General features: G+C 50.5%; 5 protein-coding genes across 5 annotated transcripts; 2 read left to right on the top strand and 3 right to left on the bottom strand.

Moving 5' to 3' along the window:
- Nucleotides 1-138: 138 nt before the first annotated feature.
- On the top strand, nucleotides 139-2,115 carry QC761_404450 (uncharacterized protein; the record flags this gene model as incomplete). Its single annotated transcript, XM_062878729.1, has 1 exon — nucleotides 139-2,115. One exon carries the CDS (start codon nucleotides 139-141, stop codon nucleotides 2,113-2,115), a length of 1,977 nt encoding a protein of 658 aa, XP_062732836.1.
- Nucleotides 2,116-5,995: 3,880 nt separating this feature from the next.
- On the bottom strand, nucleotides 5,996-8,711 carry QC761_404460 (uncharacterized protein; the record flags this gene model as incomplete). The annotated part of the gene is made up of 2 exons (XM_062878730.1): nucleotides 5,996-8,512; nucleotides 8,655-8,711. 2 exons carry the CDS (start codon nucleotides 8,709-8,711, stop codon nucleotides 6,425-6,427), a joined length of 2,145 nt encoding a protein of 714 aa, XP_062732835.1. The 3' UTR covers nucleotides 5,996-6,424.
- A 1,666-nt stretch (nucleotides 8,712-10,377) lies between these two features.
- Nucleotides 10,378-13,951, bottom strand: MOD-A (the record flags this gene model as incomplete). The annotated part of the gene is made up of 2 exons (XM_062878731.1): nucleotides 11,422-13,951; nucleotides 10,378-11,369 (listed from the first exon to the last, which is right to left on the bottom strand). The coding sequence occupies exons 1-2, from the start codon at nucleotides 12,491-12,493 to the stop codon at nucleotides 10,378-10,380; spliced, it is 2,064 nt and encodes a 687-aa protein (XP_062732834.1). The 5' UTR covers nucleotides 12,494-13,951.
- On the top strand, nucleotides 13,357-14,067 carry QC761_404480 (uncharacterized protein; the record flags this gene model as incomplete). The annotated part of the gene is made up of 1 exon (XM_062878732.1): nucleotides 13,357-14,067. The coding sequence occupies one exon, from the start codon at nucleotides 13,357-13,359 to the stop codon at nucleotides 14,065-14,067; it is 711 nt and encodes a 236-aa protein (XP_062732833.1).
- A 66-nt stretch (nucleotides 14,068-14,133) lies between these two features.
- On the bottom strand, nucleotides 14,134-17,866 carry QC761_0072210 (uncharacterized protein; the record flags this gene model as incomplete). The annotated part of the gene is made up of 9 exons (XM_062872721.1): nucleotides 17,545-17,866; nucleotides 17,368-17,481; nucleotides 17,221-17,308; nucleotides 16,919-17,157; nucleotides 16,792-16,859; nucleotides 16,621-16,736; nucleotides 15,261-15,529; nucleotides 14,498-15,182; nucleotides 14,134-14,447 (listed from the first exon to the last, which is right to left on the bottom strand). The coding sequence occupies exons 1-9, from the start codon at nucleotides 17,698-17,700 to the stop codon at nucleotides 14,134-14,136; spliced, it is 2,049 nt and encodes a 682-aa protein (XP_062732832.1). The 5' UTR covers nucleotides 17,701-17,866.
- Nucleotides 17,867-18,348: the final 482 nt, after the last annotated feature.

Genomic DNA, 18,348 nt, shown 5'->3' with positions numbered 1-18,348 from the left:
CCAGGGCAGCAAACTTAGGCAACCCCTCAGTCGCACTGGGGTCAGTGAAGAATCTATATGTTTGATGACTGCTCGTGCAATCTTGAAACTTCCACTGCGGCCTCCTTTCTATGCCTGTTTTCTCGCCGATCCGTCACCATGGCAACGTCCCAATGCCCCGGCGGAATCTGTGATGGATTCGTCGATCTATTACACTCTCCAGAGTCGTGGAGTGTGAGCCATCCTGGGTGGCAACATGACGCTGCCTGGGATGACATGGTCACTGCTGCAGAGTCAGGATGCAGGACTTGTCGAGTGTTTTTGAAGGCAGCAAGTTGCTTTCCTCCGCAACCTTTTTATGTCTCTTTTTTGTGCCAGCCAGCCAAGGTTTGGGGTGAAAATGGCCAGTGCACATTCACTGGTGCATTCCATTTGAGCATCGTCTACCAAAACATCATCAAGCTATTCAAGCCGGATGATGGCAGCTTTTGTGACTGGCCACTGCCGCCGTTACCCCAGAACAAACGGGATCTTAGCCTTGATGGAAAAGTTGCCATTGCCACATCCTGGTTGACAGCATGTCGTGACAATCACTCTGACTGCAACTCCTATTCAGAAGGGGTCGATGAAGATACGACAAAGTTGCCAAAAAGGGTTCTCGACGTTTCACCGCCGGATGGACATGGACAGTTGCGTCTATATGAGACACCAGAGGGGGCAAAAGGGAGGTACATTGCCCTGAGCCATCGTTGGGGACAGACACAGCCTCTGACTACTACCAAGGGAACGATCGGTAATTGGAAGCAGACGATCCCATGGAAGCACGTTCCTCAAGCCTTTCGAGACGCCATCACTGTCACCCGTGAGCTTGGAACTCGATACCTCTGGATTGATAGCCTCTGCATCATCCAGGACGACCACGATGACTGGTCAAAACAAGCACCAGAAATGTGTTCCATCTACAGCAACGCTCTTCTCACCATATCTGCCACGCGCTGCGATGAGGGGTGCACGGACACCCTATTTCCTGACTTTCAGCATAGCGTCACGGTAGACGGAGATCCAAGCATCACTATCGCAGTCCGTGCCGAGGGCCCTCATGTCTCTTCGTCGACTCATTATCCCCTACTTCAACGCGCCTGGGTCTTCCAGGAACGGCTTCTCTCGAGGCGGATCCTCCACTTTGGATACGACGAGCTCAACTGGGAGTGCATGGAGAAGGCGTGGTGTGAGTGTGATCCAAACACTATCTACGCCACCCTGCCGCATTTGAAGTCTTCCCGGAGTCGCAATCCCACCTCTGCACTGACCCCAAATTTTCCAACCTCAGCCCATCACGACATGTGGCGAAGGATGATATACTGGTACACTCAGCAACAACTGACGTTTTCCACCGACCGTGGCCCAGCTATACTAGGCCTGGCAAAGGAGCACATGACCCTCACACGTCCCAAAAATTCCGTTTACCTCTCTGGACTTTGGTCAGATTCTCTTGTGGGGAACTTGGCCTGGGAAGTAACAGCGGTAGTGGTGACCGGTCCAGTCAGACCAGGCACTACTGCAGAACCGCGACTCCCAGGGCCGACATGGTCTTGGACAACCGTCGCAGACGCGATCTGCATGTGGCCACTTCACTGGGTGGATAGTACAACAACTGAAGTTCTAGACATTATCCCACCACCTGCGTTTGCAGTCCCCTCCACGATGACTTCAGCGGCACTTGATCTAAAATCGACGCCACATTGTATTACCCTCAAAGGGAAAGCACTCAAGGGCATATCAACCAACAGCAAAGACCCTGCCGTGGCACGCGACAGAAAGAAGTTTTACAACGCTTGGTTCGAGGCTAGCTTTGGAGCCGCGCCTGGAACGTTCAATTTTGCCTCGGACTACCCTCCCCCTTCTGAAAGCGGGGACAGCATTGTCGTTTCCGATGGGGAAATGGTATGGTGGCTGCATCTTGGGACGAATCCTGTGGAGGGGAGTAATCCATCGAACAGACCGCTGGAGGAGATTGGGCTTGTGCTGCGTTGTGTTGACAAGCCGTTGGGTCTGTATGAGAGAATTGGACTAGCGGGCTCTAGACAGGGGCAGTGGGATGATCAAGGGGAGGAGATCGTTGCAAGTTTGGTGTAAGGAGGTACATAAGGAATGTCTGCACTGACCGGTCGACTGTTCACCGCTACGGTTATGCATTTGAGGACACGCGGTCTTCTATAAACGCGGTCCAGAATGTCGCATGCGTAACAAGCCCATGGTGCATGGAGTAGTCTCAGAGCTCAGACCAGGTTGCTGTTGGATGTGCCCTTTCCCCTACAGGCCCACACCGCCCTGGGCCGGCCAATCAGAACCCACTAAATCCAATAGTGTTAGCAAGTCTAAGTCCATTTTACAATTTTTCACTGAGCGTGGCCCAGGAATATCAGGCTTTTAATTACTACTGGGCCTACTTAGATATAATTAATATTGAAAAAAAGATTTAGAAAGACAGTCAAATTAAGACTGATTATACCCATATAAACTTGATTTTAATTAGTTAGTAGTGGAAAAAGTAATGTAGTAGGTATAAACAGTAAGTAAAGTGTAATAAAGAAAGTCTAATAACGTATATTATAAGCGAGCGACCAATATAAGCGAGCGACCACCTTTTTCACGCGACGCGTAACCTCAACCTCAACACCTCATTTTCTCAACATTCCAAAATGCCATCTACTTTAAAGGAAGCCTATATAATCTTAGCCCTTAAGGCTCTTCGAAATAATAAAAATCTAAATGTATTAGTTACAGCTAAGATATATAACGTCGATCGCAATACGCTTAGACACCGACGCGCCGGCCGGCCTACATAACGCGATACTACGCCCAGATCGAAAAAGCTTATTTAATCCAAAGAGGAGGCTATTATTTACTATATTATTAAGCTATCTACGCAAGCTTTTCCACTAAGGTTATATAGTGTAGAAGATATAGCTAACTAATTATTATACGTACGTAACGCGCTACCTATTAGTAAGTTCTAAGCATATAATTTCGTTAAACGTTAGCTACAGCTCCGTACGCGTTTTACGCGTAAATACGACTACTAGAGGGCTAAGTATAAGGATCCGAAGGTTATTACCGAGTAGTTTACGCTCGTACGGAATACTAAAGCTAAATACGGTATTATAGATAACGATATTTATAATTTCGATAAAACTAAGTTTATAATAAGTATTATTTTTATAAGTATAGTAATTATAACCTCGGACGGCTTTAGTAAGGTAAAACTAATTTAATTTAATAACCGTAAATAAATAACGGTAATTTAGGGAGTTAATACCTTCGGCTAGGCTATCCTACCTTTTATTATTTTAGTCGTATAATATTACTTTATTAACTAATATACCGAATATAATTTACCGTTTATTTAATATATTATAATTATTAATAATAACTAAACTATTAATCCGATAAACCTAAATTAAATTAAGTACTTCGATTATTATATAGCGTCTCGTACGAAAGGTAAATACTAATTATTAATCCTCGATAGCCACGAAAGCTACTATTTAACTAAATTCAAACGCTATTACTAGTAAAATAATATTATTACGCTCTATATACCTCTATACTCCTCCTACCTCCTCTAGCCACTCGATATTAATTACTTTAGGCCGCTAAAATAGGCGTACGGCTACTAAATCGAGGGCTTAATATATATATATATTAATTATATAAGTAAATTCGAATTTCTTTATACCTTCCGCGAAACTTTTTTCGCCTTTATAATAAAGAAGAATATATAGGGTAGCTTTATAGGTACTAGCCTTATACTATACGATTTAAAGAGGGTACTTTCTAAATTAAATATAAAGTTTTATACGCTAATATCCTTATCCTTAAGGCCGGGCACGGTACTACCTTAGGTATTTTAAATACTATAAAACCCCCGAGAAATTAACTTACAGTTAACGCTTATTAAGACTTATATTACTAACTATTAAAATAGCTCCCCGACTTCGATATTAGTTATTATAAACCAGCTTACTAAAGGTACGATAGTTATAATATACTAAGTAACCCTCCTTTAGTTAAAGAACGCTTCGCTCTATAAGGCTAATAAGGCACTAAGTAAGCGCCGGAGAGCTAAAAAAACACGTGTACGGTTCGGAGGATCACTTACTGTGCAAGATGCACAGGATCTACTGGACTAGAAGGCCGTGGGTGGGGAGGTAGTGGAAAAAATATAGCCGGATGGCGGTAGTGCAGGGGGGGCTCGTACGAAGGTTTAATGCTGTGGTGTGTGCGGTAAGCCTGGCCATAATGCGCGCACTTGCCAGGAGGCTATAGAATTGTCTGATTCAGCTATTTCGGATGTAATTATGGTTGCTTCTTAGTATGGTTGTGTAGTAATTGAGGATAATGATATAAAGGTTTTGAAAAAGTGGTCGCTCGCTTATATTGGTCGCTCGCTTATAATATACGTTAAAGAAGATTTAGTAAAGAAAACCTTTTACGCTACCTTTAATATTATTACTTAATTAATACAAGTTTACTTATAACCGGTATTAACCTAATAGTTTGTTCTAGTTTTTTTTTAATAAATATTAATTATATCCGAGTTAGCTTACTAAATAGTTGGAAAAGTAATACAAAAAGTAAACTTTCTTTGCTTTCTATATTTTTTTCACTGTTATTGATTTATTGAAATTTATGCTTTATATAAGCTTAAAGGCTCTGTATAGAGATACATTCATAATGCTCGTAATAGCGGAAAGCTTAATACCTGTTGATAGGAGTGCTGTTGATGCCTGTAGAATATAAGCTCAAATAGCTATCGGCGCAGTACACTAAGAGCAAAGAAGACTTTAACTGCAGTATTTGTTGAAATACAGCTTTTTTTTGTGGATTTTACAGTCTATCCGAGCACTGTGGAATACAGGGCCTCAGAAGCAATAGAATAGCTTGGAACATTAGTGCTCACTAAAGTCCAGAGATTACGGCAACCGGAGTAGAACTGAGCTTCGTTGAGGCAATCCGAAGTCCCAGCAAGCTAGGCACTAAGGCTAGCGCCTTATAACGGTAAAACGATAGTGCAACGTAGCTTATAACCTTGTCTTAAACCACGCACCTAGCGGACGTTCGCACTCGAGGTTAGAGAGAGTTTCGGGAAGCGATCTTGTCACAGTTAAGCCAACAGGCAGGTTGAGCAGTATGTGAGGCACGAGGGCGCCCAGCCAATCGTTAAGGGAACCAATAGGAAGTGGAGCGCCTGGGAGCGCCGGGAGCGTGGTGATCCAAGTGATCCTAAGGTGACGGGAGTGATCCAGGATCACTCTTGGCACCGTGATCTACGGTGATCCAACGCTGGGAGAAGTGATCCAGAATCACGCTTGGCATGGTAATTCAGGGGATCCCACTGGTCTATATATACGGGGGAACTGGCTGGTATAGATGGACAATTCCGCAGTATGCAATTCAAGTTACAGTTGTTGGTATCTAGGCTATTGTGATTGAGACAAGCCATTTGTTGTACACTGTTTAGCTGTACCGAACCAGGATTGTTCAGAAGTGCCTTCGACTAGTATCCCTTTCAGAGGTTCTGGATAGAGGTTCGTCACAGATCGATAAACCGAAGGGTTGTATAAAACCGTTGCCTTAGACGCTATTCACTATGATATTTCTTAGTCTATAAGTTTCATTAATATATAGGTTTACTATATGTTTTCTGTGCTTTACAAGCCTACACAATAGTGAATACCTTTTATGTATTGTAGAGCGCCGTCTCCGCAATCTATCTTCCTTTAGTGGCTCCACTCCTGTCGAATACTGCAGTTAAAGTCTTCGCTCTCAGTATACTGCGCCGATAGCTGTTCAAGCCTATATTTAACAGGCACTCTTTCAGCAAAGTCTTTCAGATATATATATATATATTTATTAACAAATAGCCCGTATTCTAATAGGCCGTATACTAATAGCCTTAAATTACTAATCAATCCTTTAATATACTCTATAGCTGATACTATCCCTGTACTAACCGCGAAATACTTAATTACCTGCCTTACTTTTAACCACCCACTCTCGACGTACTATTGGGCCGTAATATGGCCGGTTATATGATAACGTGTGACAAAGGCACCTATCCAGTTAGACAAAATACTCTTCGCTGCACCGCATACTAGTTTGAAGGGAATGTAATAGATAGAAAACAGACACGGCATGCGAATCTAATAAAGTAAGGTAGTATTTATATGTCCCTGGATCCAGGCAAGATGGTTGTTATGTGGTGGTATTCCATGCAAACTATGTGTCGTATCATAAGGTATGGTATCGGCTTGTAATGTTAAGCCTTAACTCAAAAAAAAAAGAATTCCCACCGACGGATGCGTAGGCAGGCAGGCGGTTTAACTGATGCAAACAAAGCAAAAGAAAACGGGTAAAAGAGACGGAAAGAAAATCGTTCAGCTCAGGCCATCACGGAGACAACCGAGTCCCGGTCCTCCTTGTCCTTCAGCTTTTTGAACAATTGCTTCAACATGTTCGGCTTCTTAATTCTGTCATCCTTCTCGTCAGCACCTTCCTCTTTGACGGGGGTGACCTTGCTGCTGATGTGCTTCGAGGATCTCGAGACACTGGAACTGTTGTCGTCTCTGTCTCTCTCTTTTTCACGATGGCTTCTGGTGCTTCGAGCACTTCGGAAGCTGGCGACACTGCCATCGTCATCCTTGTCGTTCTTTTTCTCACTTTTATGTTCTCTCTCCCTCTCCCTCTCGCGCTTGCTGCGGTGACTCCTCTCGTTACCGGCAACACTTGACCCCTCCTCCTTTTCGTTGATCCCCTCCAGCCTGGAGTGGTCCCTGTCCCTCTCCTTCTCCCGGTGATCCCTCCTGCTGGTGCTGCTACGGTGGCTCCGGTCACTCACGGCAGACTCAGCCCCATCTCTGTCTTTGGAATCTCTGGTCTTCCTGGAGCCTCGGTGGCTCCTTTCGCTGCCGGCCACGCTCTCCCCGTCGTCCTTTCTTGAGCTCCTTCGCTCAGGGACATCATCAACTGAAACCTCGGTCATCCTATCCTCTCTGTTCCTCTTCGATGTGGAGTGATGTCGGCTAGATCGGGACTTGTACGTCTTGTAGGTTCGCATACTCTTTGACGGTGACCAACCGATCTGACTAACCGAGTCTGAGGGTTCGACCTCGATGTCGTACTTGTTGCTGCGGAAGTTCTCTCGGGCGTATTTTTCGGCCTCCCTGCTCATCATCTCAATCTCAGCCGCATCATCACCTGCCACCGTGGTTCCCTCGACAAAAGTGGGCTCGATACCCCTCCTCCACATTTCGATCGAGCTCAACTCCTGCACGTCATCCACGACCACCGGTTCCTGATAACTTGCCTCGCTTTGCTGTTCGGCCTGGGCCTCGAGTTCCTGTAACCTTTGTTGATGTTGCTGGGCACCCGACGCCATCGGCAGCGCCCTCATTGCAATGGGCTGCTCCTTCACGGGCGGAGCGTTGCCGGTCATCTTCTTGACAATCTTCCACCCACCAAACATGACCACCGTAATCCCCGCTGCCACTCCCGCCCCAATCAAGAATTGCGGGCTAGCCAATAAGGCAAAGACGGCTGGGGACCCTCCTTTCAAAAAAGCCAAGAAGGCTGGGCTCATCTTTCCCACGAGGGCGCTGAGCTCGGCAAGGGACAGAGCGACGGCGGCAGCAGCTTCGGGCTTTTGCTGAAGTGACTCAATCATGTTTGTGGCCGAGGCGTGCACACAGTCGGCCTCTTGCAGGAACTCCTCGATCTTGTCCATCAAGCCAAGCGCTTCGGCCTCCTGTGGGTCAATATCTACCTGCGGGTCTACTTCTGTCTCTCGGTCTGTCATGGTAATGGCGGTCGGGCCGATAGAGCGGGAGATGGGCACGTTCTTGGGGGCCAGGTCGTGGCGCTGGGCAAGATCGGGAGGAATGCTGCCGTAGGCAAGGTCCATATCGATGGACTTCTTCTTTTTGACCGTGTTTACGACAGGCTCGGTTCGGGACCGGTGAACAAGGGCGCCTGGGCCGGGGGCGGCGGACGGGGCTTTGGACGGCGCCTTGGAGGGTGCGGCGGCGGATATCTCGGAGTGGGCCTTGAGCGCGGATTCTGTCAGGGATACAACCGTCCTCGGTGCCGCGGCAGAGACTGGACCTGCGGGGGCCGGCAGAGCCTGTTGGCGGTACGAGGTCCGCTTGGAGCGGGTGGTGAGCCTCGATGATGCATGGCTTCGGCCGTCGTCGTCGTCCTCGTGTGATCTCCGCCGTCCGGGCGGCGCCCCAATCATCCGCCGTTCATATTCCTTCTCTTTCTCGTCGTCAATCTCCTCGATGATAAACCCTCCCTTTCCCGGGCCATGGGTGTAGTTGAAGTCCTCCGAGTAGGGACCGCCGCGGGTCAGATTGACATCGAAGGTCTGAGCGCGACGAATGCCAGCGCGCTGTGCTTTTTCGGCCTTGACGGCTTCTTTGCGTTCTCGGTAGGCAGCCTGGGCGTCCTTGAAGATGTTGACCAGTTGCTTGCCCTGTTGTGAAACTGACTGTCAGTAGCCGTCATGCAAAGCGATGCAATGCGACACGAGAAAATGCGATGCGCCAGGTGGGATGTGCCCCTCTCCAGCTGCCGGCCAGGTGCTCAGGGGAAGAAACAAAAGAGCAAAGACATACCGTGCTGATCACCTTGCCCGAGTTGTTGATGATGGTGACGATCTCGCCGGCAGGCATTTTATCTTGTTTGTGTACCTATGGGTACGTCGGTCGAGACTTTGGGTGGGTGTTGGTGAGCGAGGGTATGTACTGTCGTAAGCGCCTTGATCCAGCAAGTGCTCTACTTTGGGGGCTGGGGTGCTTTCTGTGGTCAACGCAGAGGGGCAGAGCAGAGAGTGAGTGAAAGTTTGTGGGAGGAAGAAAAAGCAGAGGAAACAAGAATGCAGAGAAGCAGATATTGGTTCGCTCGAGCCAATATCATTCGGTCCAACGCATTAGCAGGAGACGTCAAGCAGTCCCGGGAAAATGGGGGGTGGAAAATGTTTCATTCCAGCCCTCCAGCTTCCAAGTCCACCGCCAGACCACTCAGGAGAGGGCGAGCGACGGCGCCAGCAAACATTCCTGGTTGCATTGGATCGCAGTGAGCTGGGGCTGGCGAGGTGATTGGACCGACAGGCCCAGTGGGAACAGCTGGCACATCGCATCGGGCAGCACTATGTCCTTGCTGAGCACTGTGATGAGAATGGGGCGGATGCTTCCGCGGGCCTTTGTGCTTGTACGAGCTTCCACCTCTTCGATTTCCTGCTGCTGCTGCTGCTTGGTTCACCGCTGCACCTCCCGCCCCGGTCAAGGCGAAGCGGGGGAATGCCCCCGCAGTCAGTCCCAGCGACTGGCAGGCGGTCTGACACCGCTCGCCATTGGATCCCTCCGCCACTTTGACCGACCGACCCGGGACCCCGCCAACTCCCGGCCCCCAGGCGCTGACGGGGGGGCTGGGTGGGTGTGGCTGGCCAGCATCAACTTCTCCTTTTTCCCTCGAGGGGGCCCCTCTTCCCCCTCCGCCTCGAAAAGCTGACGATGAACTCGCTTGCTCTGACTTTCCTTACAAAGGCGGGACCAGCTGCCGACTGCTAGACCCGTTCCAAACACCCAAGGAAAGCATCGAGAGTGGGGTACGATTTTGCCAGTTCATCAGATCCATCAAAAAGGTAACGCAACCGGGCCTTGGCAGGACCCACTTCAGGCTTTATCTCGTGTGTGCCGACATTAAGTCTTTGCCGTACCGGGTTGGCGCAGTCGCATGCTCTTGGTCCGGCCGGCGAGGATATCGATGTGAAGATGATGTTCGGGTAACGATTGGGTTGATTTGGGCCGCCAATCTCTCTTCCAATCCAACTTCCCCGTCCTTCTGTGCAGTTATGCCGCCAGCGCAGCAGTCGGTAGTGGCGAACCAGCTCCGCCTTTGCTGTCCTTGGGAGATGTTTGGATGGTCAGCCAATGCAGGTCATGACGACCTCTGCAGAAGAATGGGCGACTGCGTGGAGCCTGTCAGCCCTCTGTCGTGGATCGCTGTGCTAACCAAAACGCGCATCGACGCACCCACACACCTAGGAAGCAAAACAAATCGCGAATCGTCCTATTTCCAGAAGTGATAAAAGACACGCTCGCTTGCTCGCTCGCTGATTCTATATACAAGCCAAAAAATCAAGAACAAGAAATCAGGATATTCTACTGCAAGAACCAAGTCGTAAGTGTCGTCATGAGTCCATTTTATAGCCCCGGATACCATGCTCCGAAAATGCCCGTGTAAGCGCCAAAATAACTATGACGTTAGTGTTTTGAGGAAAAAAAGAGCGAGAGAGATCATGTAGTAAAACGTAAAAAATGCACTGTTACATGCCAACTAGGCGATGTACACAGGCAACCGGTTTCCCAGCAGCTCGCTCTTGGGTATCTGCACATCCTTCTTGTTGAAGTCATGCAGCAGCAGCCAACAGAGCATACGCAGCACGAGGGTACACCAGATATCTGTGGCATCTGTGTCCAGGCTTGTCGTCTTGTCCACAGTGGGAGGAGTGGGTGTCGAGACTCGCAAAAGTGGCACTGATTGGGTGCTTCGATGCTTTTCCAGTACGGGCGGGGGGGGGCCTGGGGACGGGACTGGCGGCGCAAGAGCCGGCGAGAGTGGCCTGTTGGGCGTTGAGACAACGGTAGGGGTGACTGGCTCGGAAAAGGACTTCATGTCTGGCAGTGTCTCGAGCGAACCGGAGCGTGAACGGATCGAGGGTGCGTATCCAGTGGTTTGCTGTCGCTTATACGACGTGACAGCGCGGTATCTAACTTCGGGGAGCACGCTGTAAAAGTACAGTTCCATGAAAGCCTCCTGGCGGACCTCTGGACTTGCTGCGCTGAGTTCCGAGAAGCGTTCTGCCCGCTGGCGCTCTTCCCCGGTGGCGTGCTTGCCGTCGTCCTTGGTGTTGGCCCCGGGCTTGTCTTGTGGGTCGTTGATCATCTTAAGAATCCTTTGGAAGTGCTCCCGGACCACCATACGCACCAGATCCATATCGGCTACTTCCTTGAGATAAACGTCACACCTGTCAAGCACCCCGTGTAGGTTGTTGAGCAGCGGTAGCGAGTAGCCTGGAGTTGCCGACTTCTTGTCGAGGTTCAAGTCGAAAACCAGCTCGGCGACATCCGCCTTGAGGTCTTGAATTCGCGGAGTCGGTGCGATTTCCGAGTCTGTATCGTCAATCTTCTTCTTGTACTCTTTGATCAACCTGCGGAGGTTGAAGAAGTTCTTGTCCCAATGATACGGCGTCGGGTTCGGCAGCATGCGGTAGGCGCTGTTGCGGATATGCAGTGTTTTGCCAAGCATACCAAGCAACTCAAATGGCACTGCATTGTGTTAGCAGGAAACCTCGTCTTCTGGACGGCAGACGTGACCTACCGGGAAAGAGATGGCTGTGCCGGGCAGTGGTGTTCTTGGATCGGAAATAGTTGGCCGTGTTGGTATTGCAGTCAATAAGCACCATGGTCTCTGCAATCTCGTTCATGCTCCCAAACTGCAAGACACTCAGGTCTTTGGCATCCTCATTTGGAAACTCGACCCTGCGCTTGTCCTTGTCGCTCTTCTGGAAGAGGGTGGGCACGAAGCCGCAACACAAGTCTTTCACCTCATCGACCGGGATCACACGGTTCTCTTTAAACCGGCTCTTGCCACAGATCTGAAAGGTGAAGACGAGGCCAAGGTCGTTGACGTTGGTTCCCGTAAGCATGTATCCGTTTCCTTCGGCGCGGTACCTGTCACGTGATCGGTCAAACTCTTGCCAGTAGATGCCCATGATGGCGGCAAGCTCAAGCAAATGGCAAATGGCCGTCGTGGCATACGGCTTCTTGATGTCGGTCGGCATGTTGTCCCAGCTGCGCTTCTTGACCTGCATGGCGATGGCAAGGGTGTGATCTCTAAATCCGATGTGGGATCTGGGGTTCAGAGGCGGGTTCTGGCCGTAAAAGTCCTTCTGCCATTCTTGGCTCTCCCGCTCCATAGACTGAAGCTGGGAAAGCAAGTTCACCCAGGTCGCTCTTTCGTTGTCTGCCGTGTGCACCTTGCTCGACGCAAGCCTCTCCTCCCGCGACTTCTCATCCTTGGGTAGCAAGGCGCGTGTATCCTTCAAGCTCTGGTCAGAGCCGTCGACAAAGTAGATGGGCTTCGCCGGGATGGGACCTTTGGTGTTGGTCGGCGGGCAGATGAAGATAACAGGCGTCTCAAACTGAACCTCGAATCGCAGCTCGGTCGCTCGGAACGCTCGCTTTTTGCTCTTGTGCCATTCGCCCATGACGCTCTCGCCGCAGTTGGAGTAGCCAGCGGCCGAGGCGATGTATTGTTGAAGTACCTGTGCAAAGGTGCCAATCAGGGCAACAATTGCAAATATGAGGGCCGTCATGTTGACCTTCATCTCCTGGTCGTCGTCGACCTTGACAAACACGGTGCTGTTGGGGAAGTCATTGTTGGGATCCATGCTGGCGGTCTCGTGGCGATGAGGCCCGGGGGGTTCGGGGAGGAAAGGGATCTCGTCAGCAGCACGTGCCCCGAGATGGGAAGCAATCGTCGGGGGCCGGGTTCGACTTGTGGAGAGGGAGGTGTCAAGACATGGCAGGGTGGATGTCGAAGAAGAAGTTGATGGCGTGGATTGAAAAACAGTTGTGCAGAGAACGAACTGAAGCGCCGACCTGCCGTCCGCGATGGGACAGGCCTCGATGCAATGGGCCGCCCTGGGTTCAGAGCAAGGCAGCCAATGGGAGCGGTCGTGGCTGGGAGAATGGGCTAGTGCGACGATGGACACGCCAAGCTTTCAACGCTGCGCCGCTCCCAGAGAGCCTGACGACGCAGCCGCCAGTCGCTGTGCTTCGAACTGTGGCTTCTTGCTGCAAAGCTGTTTGAAGCCCGCATGCATTCGCGAGCTGCTGCGGCTTCCATTGGCGAGCTGGTGGCTGTGCCGCGTCTCTCCACTGCTGTCGTGTCGCGTGCGCAATGGCGGTGCAAAGGGAGAGAAGAGATTCGATGCTCCCGCTATTGTCAGTGGCTGTTCTGAGAAGATATCTTCCCAAGTTTGCTCTGCCGGGTGGTGGTCGGGGTGACCCTCCGCTTTTTGCCCCACGGGCAAGCTGTCTGTTGGCCACAAGGAAATAGCGGAAAATAGGTAGTGTACTCCGCAAAACACAAGAGCTGAGGCTTCACTAAGAGTGTTGGCATCACGGTGACGTCACCGCATCTGATTGGACCATCTCTTCTCCTACAGGTTCGTCCAACCTTTTTCTGCCCACGAACATCGTGATACTTCAAAAGATACACCAAAAGAAAACATACAGATTCACCATCTCAATGTCAGCTCTTTTCCACACCAAAGATCGCTCTGCCAAGGAATGCCATCATGTTCCTGGCCAGGAGAGAAGCACCAAGTCCACCATCCTCGAAACCGGCGCCGCCCTGACCCAAGATTTCACTCCCACCAAGAACATCTGCGCCCACCTCAACGCTTTCCACGTCTATGCCTCTGACCCAACACGGGTAGTAGAGGCAAACCACTACTGCGGTCACCTAACAGAGGATGTTCGCCAGTGTCTGCTCTACGACTCACCCGATCCAGGCGCCCGTCTCATTGGAGTCGAGTACATGATCAAGCCTCATTTATACGAAACCCTACCGCAGGAGGAGCGCCGACTTTGGCACTCGCACGTCTTTGAAGTCAAGTCTGGCATGCTTGTCATGCCACAGCCCAACTCCGCCGTTCCTACAGCCGCCTGGGAAAAGGCTGAGACCGAAGAGATGAAGGAAGTAATCGAGCTTTATGGCAAGGTCTATCATCTTTGGCAGGTTGACAGAGGGGACAGGTTGCCCATGGGGGCACCGCAGCTGATGACAAGTATAACCTCTTTCGACCAGGTGCCCGATTTGGAGAAGAAGATGGATGAGAGAGATCAAAAGTTTGTTGGCCAGGCCGTGGACTGGAGACGGAAGAGAGAAATCAGGAAGGACCTTGTGGAACCAACTGTTCATCCGGACGCAGATTATCAAGTAAAGAGGAAAGAATAACAGTGACAGCCAGGAAGGCTGCGGAGGTTTACAACTACTTAGAAACAAATCTGCACTTCTACTTGCTCAATACTTTGTCCTTGAAGCAAACCTCATCTCGGTATTTTCAATGTCAAAAACGGCGACCACGCTCGACAAGAATGACACGCCCAAGACATAGGGGCCCCCATTCACGTCCGTGACCCCAATTCGACAATATTCCCCAGATGGATCACGAGCCGTCTGACGCAGCAGGTCCTCAGGCGCAAAGTAGAAAGTGTTTTCGCCAATGTTGACACCGAATTTGGGGATGGTGGCATTGCACAGGGCAAAGAACAGGCCGTTGGTGCTCAGGTATTTGGCGGGAGGATCAAACGCCGCGTACAGCTTCTGAACCAGACCTATAAACTTGTCAGTTAGCTTGTCTTGTTTTTACAATACGCAGACTCACCCTTAGGAAGCAAGCTGAGTGTAGCCCCCACGTCAATCAGAACGGGAAACTGGGTAGTGTTTGTCGTCAGCCCATGTGTCGTGACAGCGCCCTGATCTGCCTCAGCCGGCGTGGCATTCTCCGATTCGCGTCCGTACACCCACGAGTCGGGCTTAATAATATATAAACCCAGGTCTGATTGCTCAAACATCCACTCGGGGATAGCGTCAACACCGTGAATCTTTGTCCTCGCCCAGCTCTCCTCATCCACCTCCACGGGCGGCAGACCACCTAGTGCCAAGTAGGACCCTTCTGGCGTCCTGACCTCCCCATCCGGCTCGCCCTGGTCCCCACTCTCCCTGGAGAGCGCAATGCTGAACAGAGGATCAATCAGCTTGTTCTTCCACATGGTCGTGAAAACGGGGTCATATGGTGCCTGGTTTTGCTCTGCCCCGTCCAGGCTCGTCATGAAGGGATACCCCAGCCCCAAAAGACCCGAGGTAAGGCCATCGCCCGCCCAAAACGTGTAATTGACGACTCCAACGCGTTGGTTTTTGGCTGTGATTGATCCAACAGTGACATCTTCGAACCCGTAATAGCCCGACACAAACGTGGTATCCATGTAGGATCGGACAAATGGTGGGTTGTCCAGGACTCCGCCTGACAGGTTGCCCGTAAAGCCGTCTGCTAGTCCACAGTTTGGTTTCTGCAAGTAAACAACAAAGATTAGCTGTACGGCCAATACCTACAAGCCACTACTTGGCAAACTAGGGAGTATACATACATATTCTGGACCCTGCCACCAGAACCTGACGCACTCAAAATAGTCCGACACAAACCATGTGTCGCTTGATCCTGTGTCAACACTGACAGCGAGAGTCTGGTTCCCAACAACGATATCGACGATGTAATAGACATCGTGCACGTTGGTCAAGTTGGCCGGGTGGTTCACGTCTGCTGTCCTGCGGTAGACGGGTTTCACGACACTGGAGCGGTGTTCGGAAGAAGGCACAATGTGCTTGCGCATGGGGATGACATTGGACGTGACAGTATCTGGTACAAGTCCATGTCGAGTAGCGTGGAGCAGCTGGCCGGCCGATTGCGCGACCCCCACTGCGAGGAATGCGAGAAGAGAGGATTTCATGGCGTCGAAGTTGCAATGCTGGGAAACTTGCAAAAGGCCTCCAAAGAACCACCGTCTGAAAGGTTGGTTTCTGGCCACGGTGCTAGCAGCATAATGTACATTTTGGAGTTCGTACAATCTAGCCCGGCTTGAGGGGGCCAGATTCTCGCGGGACAGAAAGTGTGCCGAGCATGATGGGCAAACTCGAGAGTGGGCAGATGGGAATTCCCCCACAATAGCAGATCCCATTTGCCGTTATTGAGGATATTTGGGACTGATAGTGCTTTTATACGAGGCTCACGCCCTGCTGACCCTGCATGCTGTATGGCTTAGGTGCCGCGGCATGGTGTCATTGGGCGCCGGGTCCGACGTTCAGCCTAAAGGATGAGCATCGGGATTTGCAAGCCACCACGTTTCCTGGAAATTTGCATTTCTTGGGCCAATAACATACTGGAGTCATAGTGGCCTTGCAGCAGATTGGGCATGTTGTAAATTGCGATAACTTTGGCATGGCCCCAAGCCTTTTGGGGTGTTTGCTTACATCAAGTCAAGTACCCCTGAACCCCTGAACCCTTGAACCCCAGACTGGCAATTCCAAAACATGAGTTGGGTAACGCCATCAGCATCGCGCTATGTTCCCTATGGCATGATTCCCAATTCAAGGTTCTCGGATGATCTCCGGCTACCGATTGAAGTGCTCTTCATATTGACGAGTGATCTCTGTGAGTGAAGCTCGGAATGCATCCCTTGAACTTTCCGTTCGCTATCATGGTCAGCCGTGCCTGTCTTGGTAGTCGATGAGTGGGATGCGACTGAAGTAAAAGATCGCGACATCTTGGATAGCAAGGGCGTGAGAGATGGGAGCTTGTCCCAGATCCAAGCGCTTCGAGGTACGCAGGAGACAATGAATCCGACGCCAATTTCCATGTATGTCCAGAACAGAACAATTGATACGACCCCTTTTTGCACAGATTTAGGTCAGGTAGTCTCCCAGATGTTTAGGAGGTAGGGAGGGACTCACCTTCTTGATCAGTCACCGGCAAATCGTCAGCAAGGATTCTGATGGTGGGATTCCTGACATCTTGCATGTAGATCTGAATCCAGGGAATCATCCGCAAGAGTCCAGCAATCACGGCACTAGAATTTGGTTAGGATTCACTGAGTAAATGTTGGTGGGTAGGGGGTCATGTACAAGCCACTGAAAAGAAAAACAATCGACGCCTGCACTTTCCGCTTTAGACTCATGTTCAGCGTCCGGATCTGGACCTTGTCAGTTCTCCGCATCAACATGGGTTGGAAAGGTTGGGGCAAAGCCGTACCATGATCAACGGCTCGATAAAGATAGCCAGGTCCAGCACCCAGCTAAAGACGGAACAACCGGTTAGCATGCCGAAGGTGTCCATGCACTTGGTTCTCAAAGACTCGAAGCTTTCCCATCCGGACTCTGGCCTTAGCCCGCAGGCAAATATCTCGAGAAAGAGAAACAAGACTGTCCAGAGTATTACAAGGGCAATGAGTGTCCAGTTTGAGTAGTCGAATGCTGTTCGTTCGGCCCTGCCTGTGCAAATTTGCGTTAGTCAACGATCTTGGGTCCGGCATGAAAGTTCGTCTCGGTAGGTACCCTTAAACAAACCCCGGAAGAAGAAGAGCAGGGTGAGTTTGATGAAGCCGATGGCGAGGATATGGCCCATCCAGAAGGCGTACTCGAACTTGAACCTAGTCAGCCTTTCCGCGCGGTGATGCTATGGTCGAGCTGTAGCGAACCGACCTTTCCAAGCTTGACGTTATCTTCAGGCCCCCATGAGCCGTCAAGGGAATGGCCACCGATGATGTGCATTTGTGCCCCTATCGCCATCGCAACGCCAGATGTAACCGTGAGAAACTATGGGAGCTGTCGTTTAGCTTATCACAAGTCTATAGAAGTCTCCAAAGGGTCACAACATACCGCCGCCGGTACAATCAGGACATCATCGATACCGATATCACGTCGAGAGTAATGCCGAAAAAGCCCATAGGTACGAATACCTAGCAATATTATCGCTAACGTGGGGAAAAGAACCCCAATCGCAGTTGTACTCTGCTCAGTGACATAGGTGGCCATGGCTAGGAAAGTGGTAAGATGGTATAACAACTACCAGAGTTGAAGGAAAGCATGAAAGGCAAGATGACCTGATGAAAATCATGGAGAAGACAAACAGCGATTCTCGGGGGCGGCAGGTAGCTAAGGTACTGCCTGCTCAGCCAGCACTGACAATGACCAGCAAGCTGGCTCTCACTCAACACATTTCTACGCCGTGCCCGTACAGCCCTATGGCGAAAGTTGCAGATCCATTCCCTTCGGGGAAGTCGACCCGCTTATCAATATCATGCCTCGCTCTCCCCCAGCAGCGCATAATCGCGAGGACCATGAACAACCGTCCAAGGGAATCGTGTAACACAGTATGCCAGTAAACTCGGAAATATGACCCAACGAGCCGACCCTAAAGAAGAGGAACGGGCCGGTTGGGTGTGGCTCCAGAATCCTTTCAATATGCCGCTGCAGGTTCATGAACTAGGATTCATGCGAAAGAGCCGTGAAAGGAGCCGTGGCACCTTACTGTTTAGGTAAGAATCTCGTCAAAACGTCTTTTGTGTCACGTCCATTGGACAATATCATGAATTGGAAGGATTCCTGTCGTCGCAGGTTCAGCACACTCGGTCCCGTGTCTGCGCCGCTTGACTGCGGACGGGTGCTCCTCCGACTGGCAAA

This window comes from Podospora bellae-mahoneyi, chromosome 4 (assembly GCF_035222275.1).
Source record: "Podospora bellae-mahoneyi strain CBS 112042 chromosome 4, whole genome shotgun sequence".
NCBI classification, from domain to species: Eukaryota; Fungi; Ascomycota; class Sordariomycetes; order Sordariales; family Podosporaceae; genus Podospora; species Podospora bellae-mahoneyi.
The sequence above is the reverse complement of the archived record's forward strand: the minus strand, read 5'-3'. Positions and strand labels throughout refer to the sequence as shown.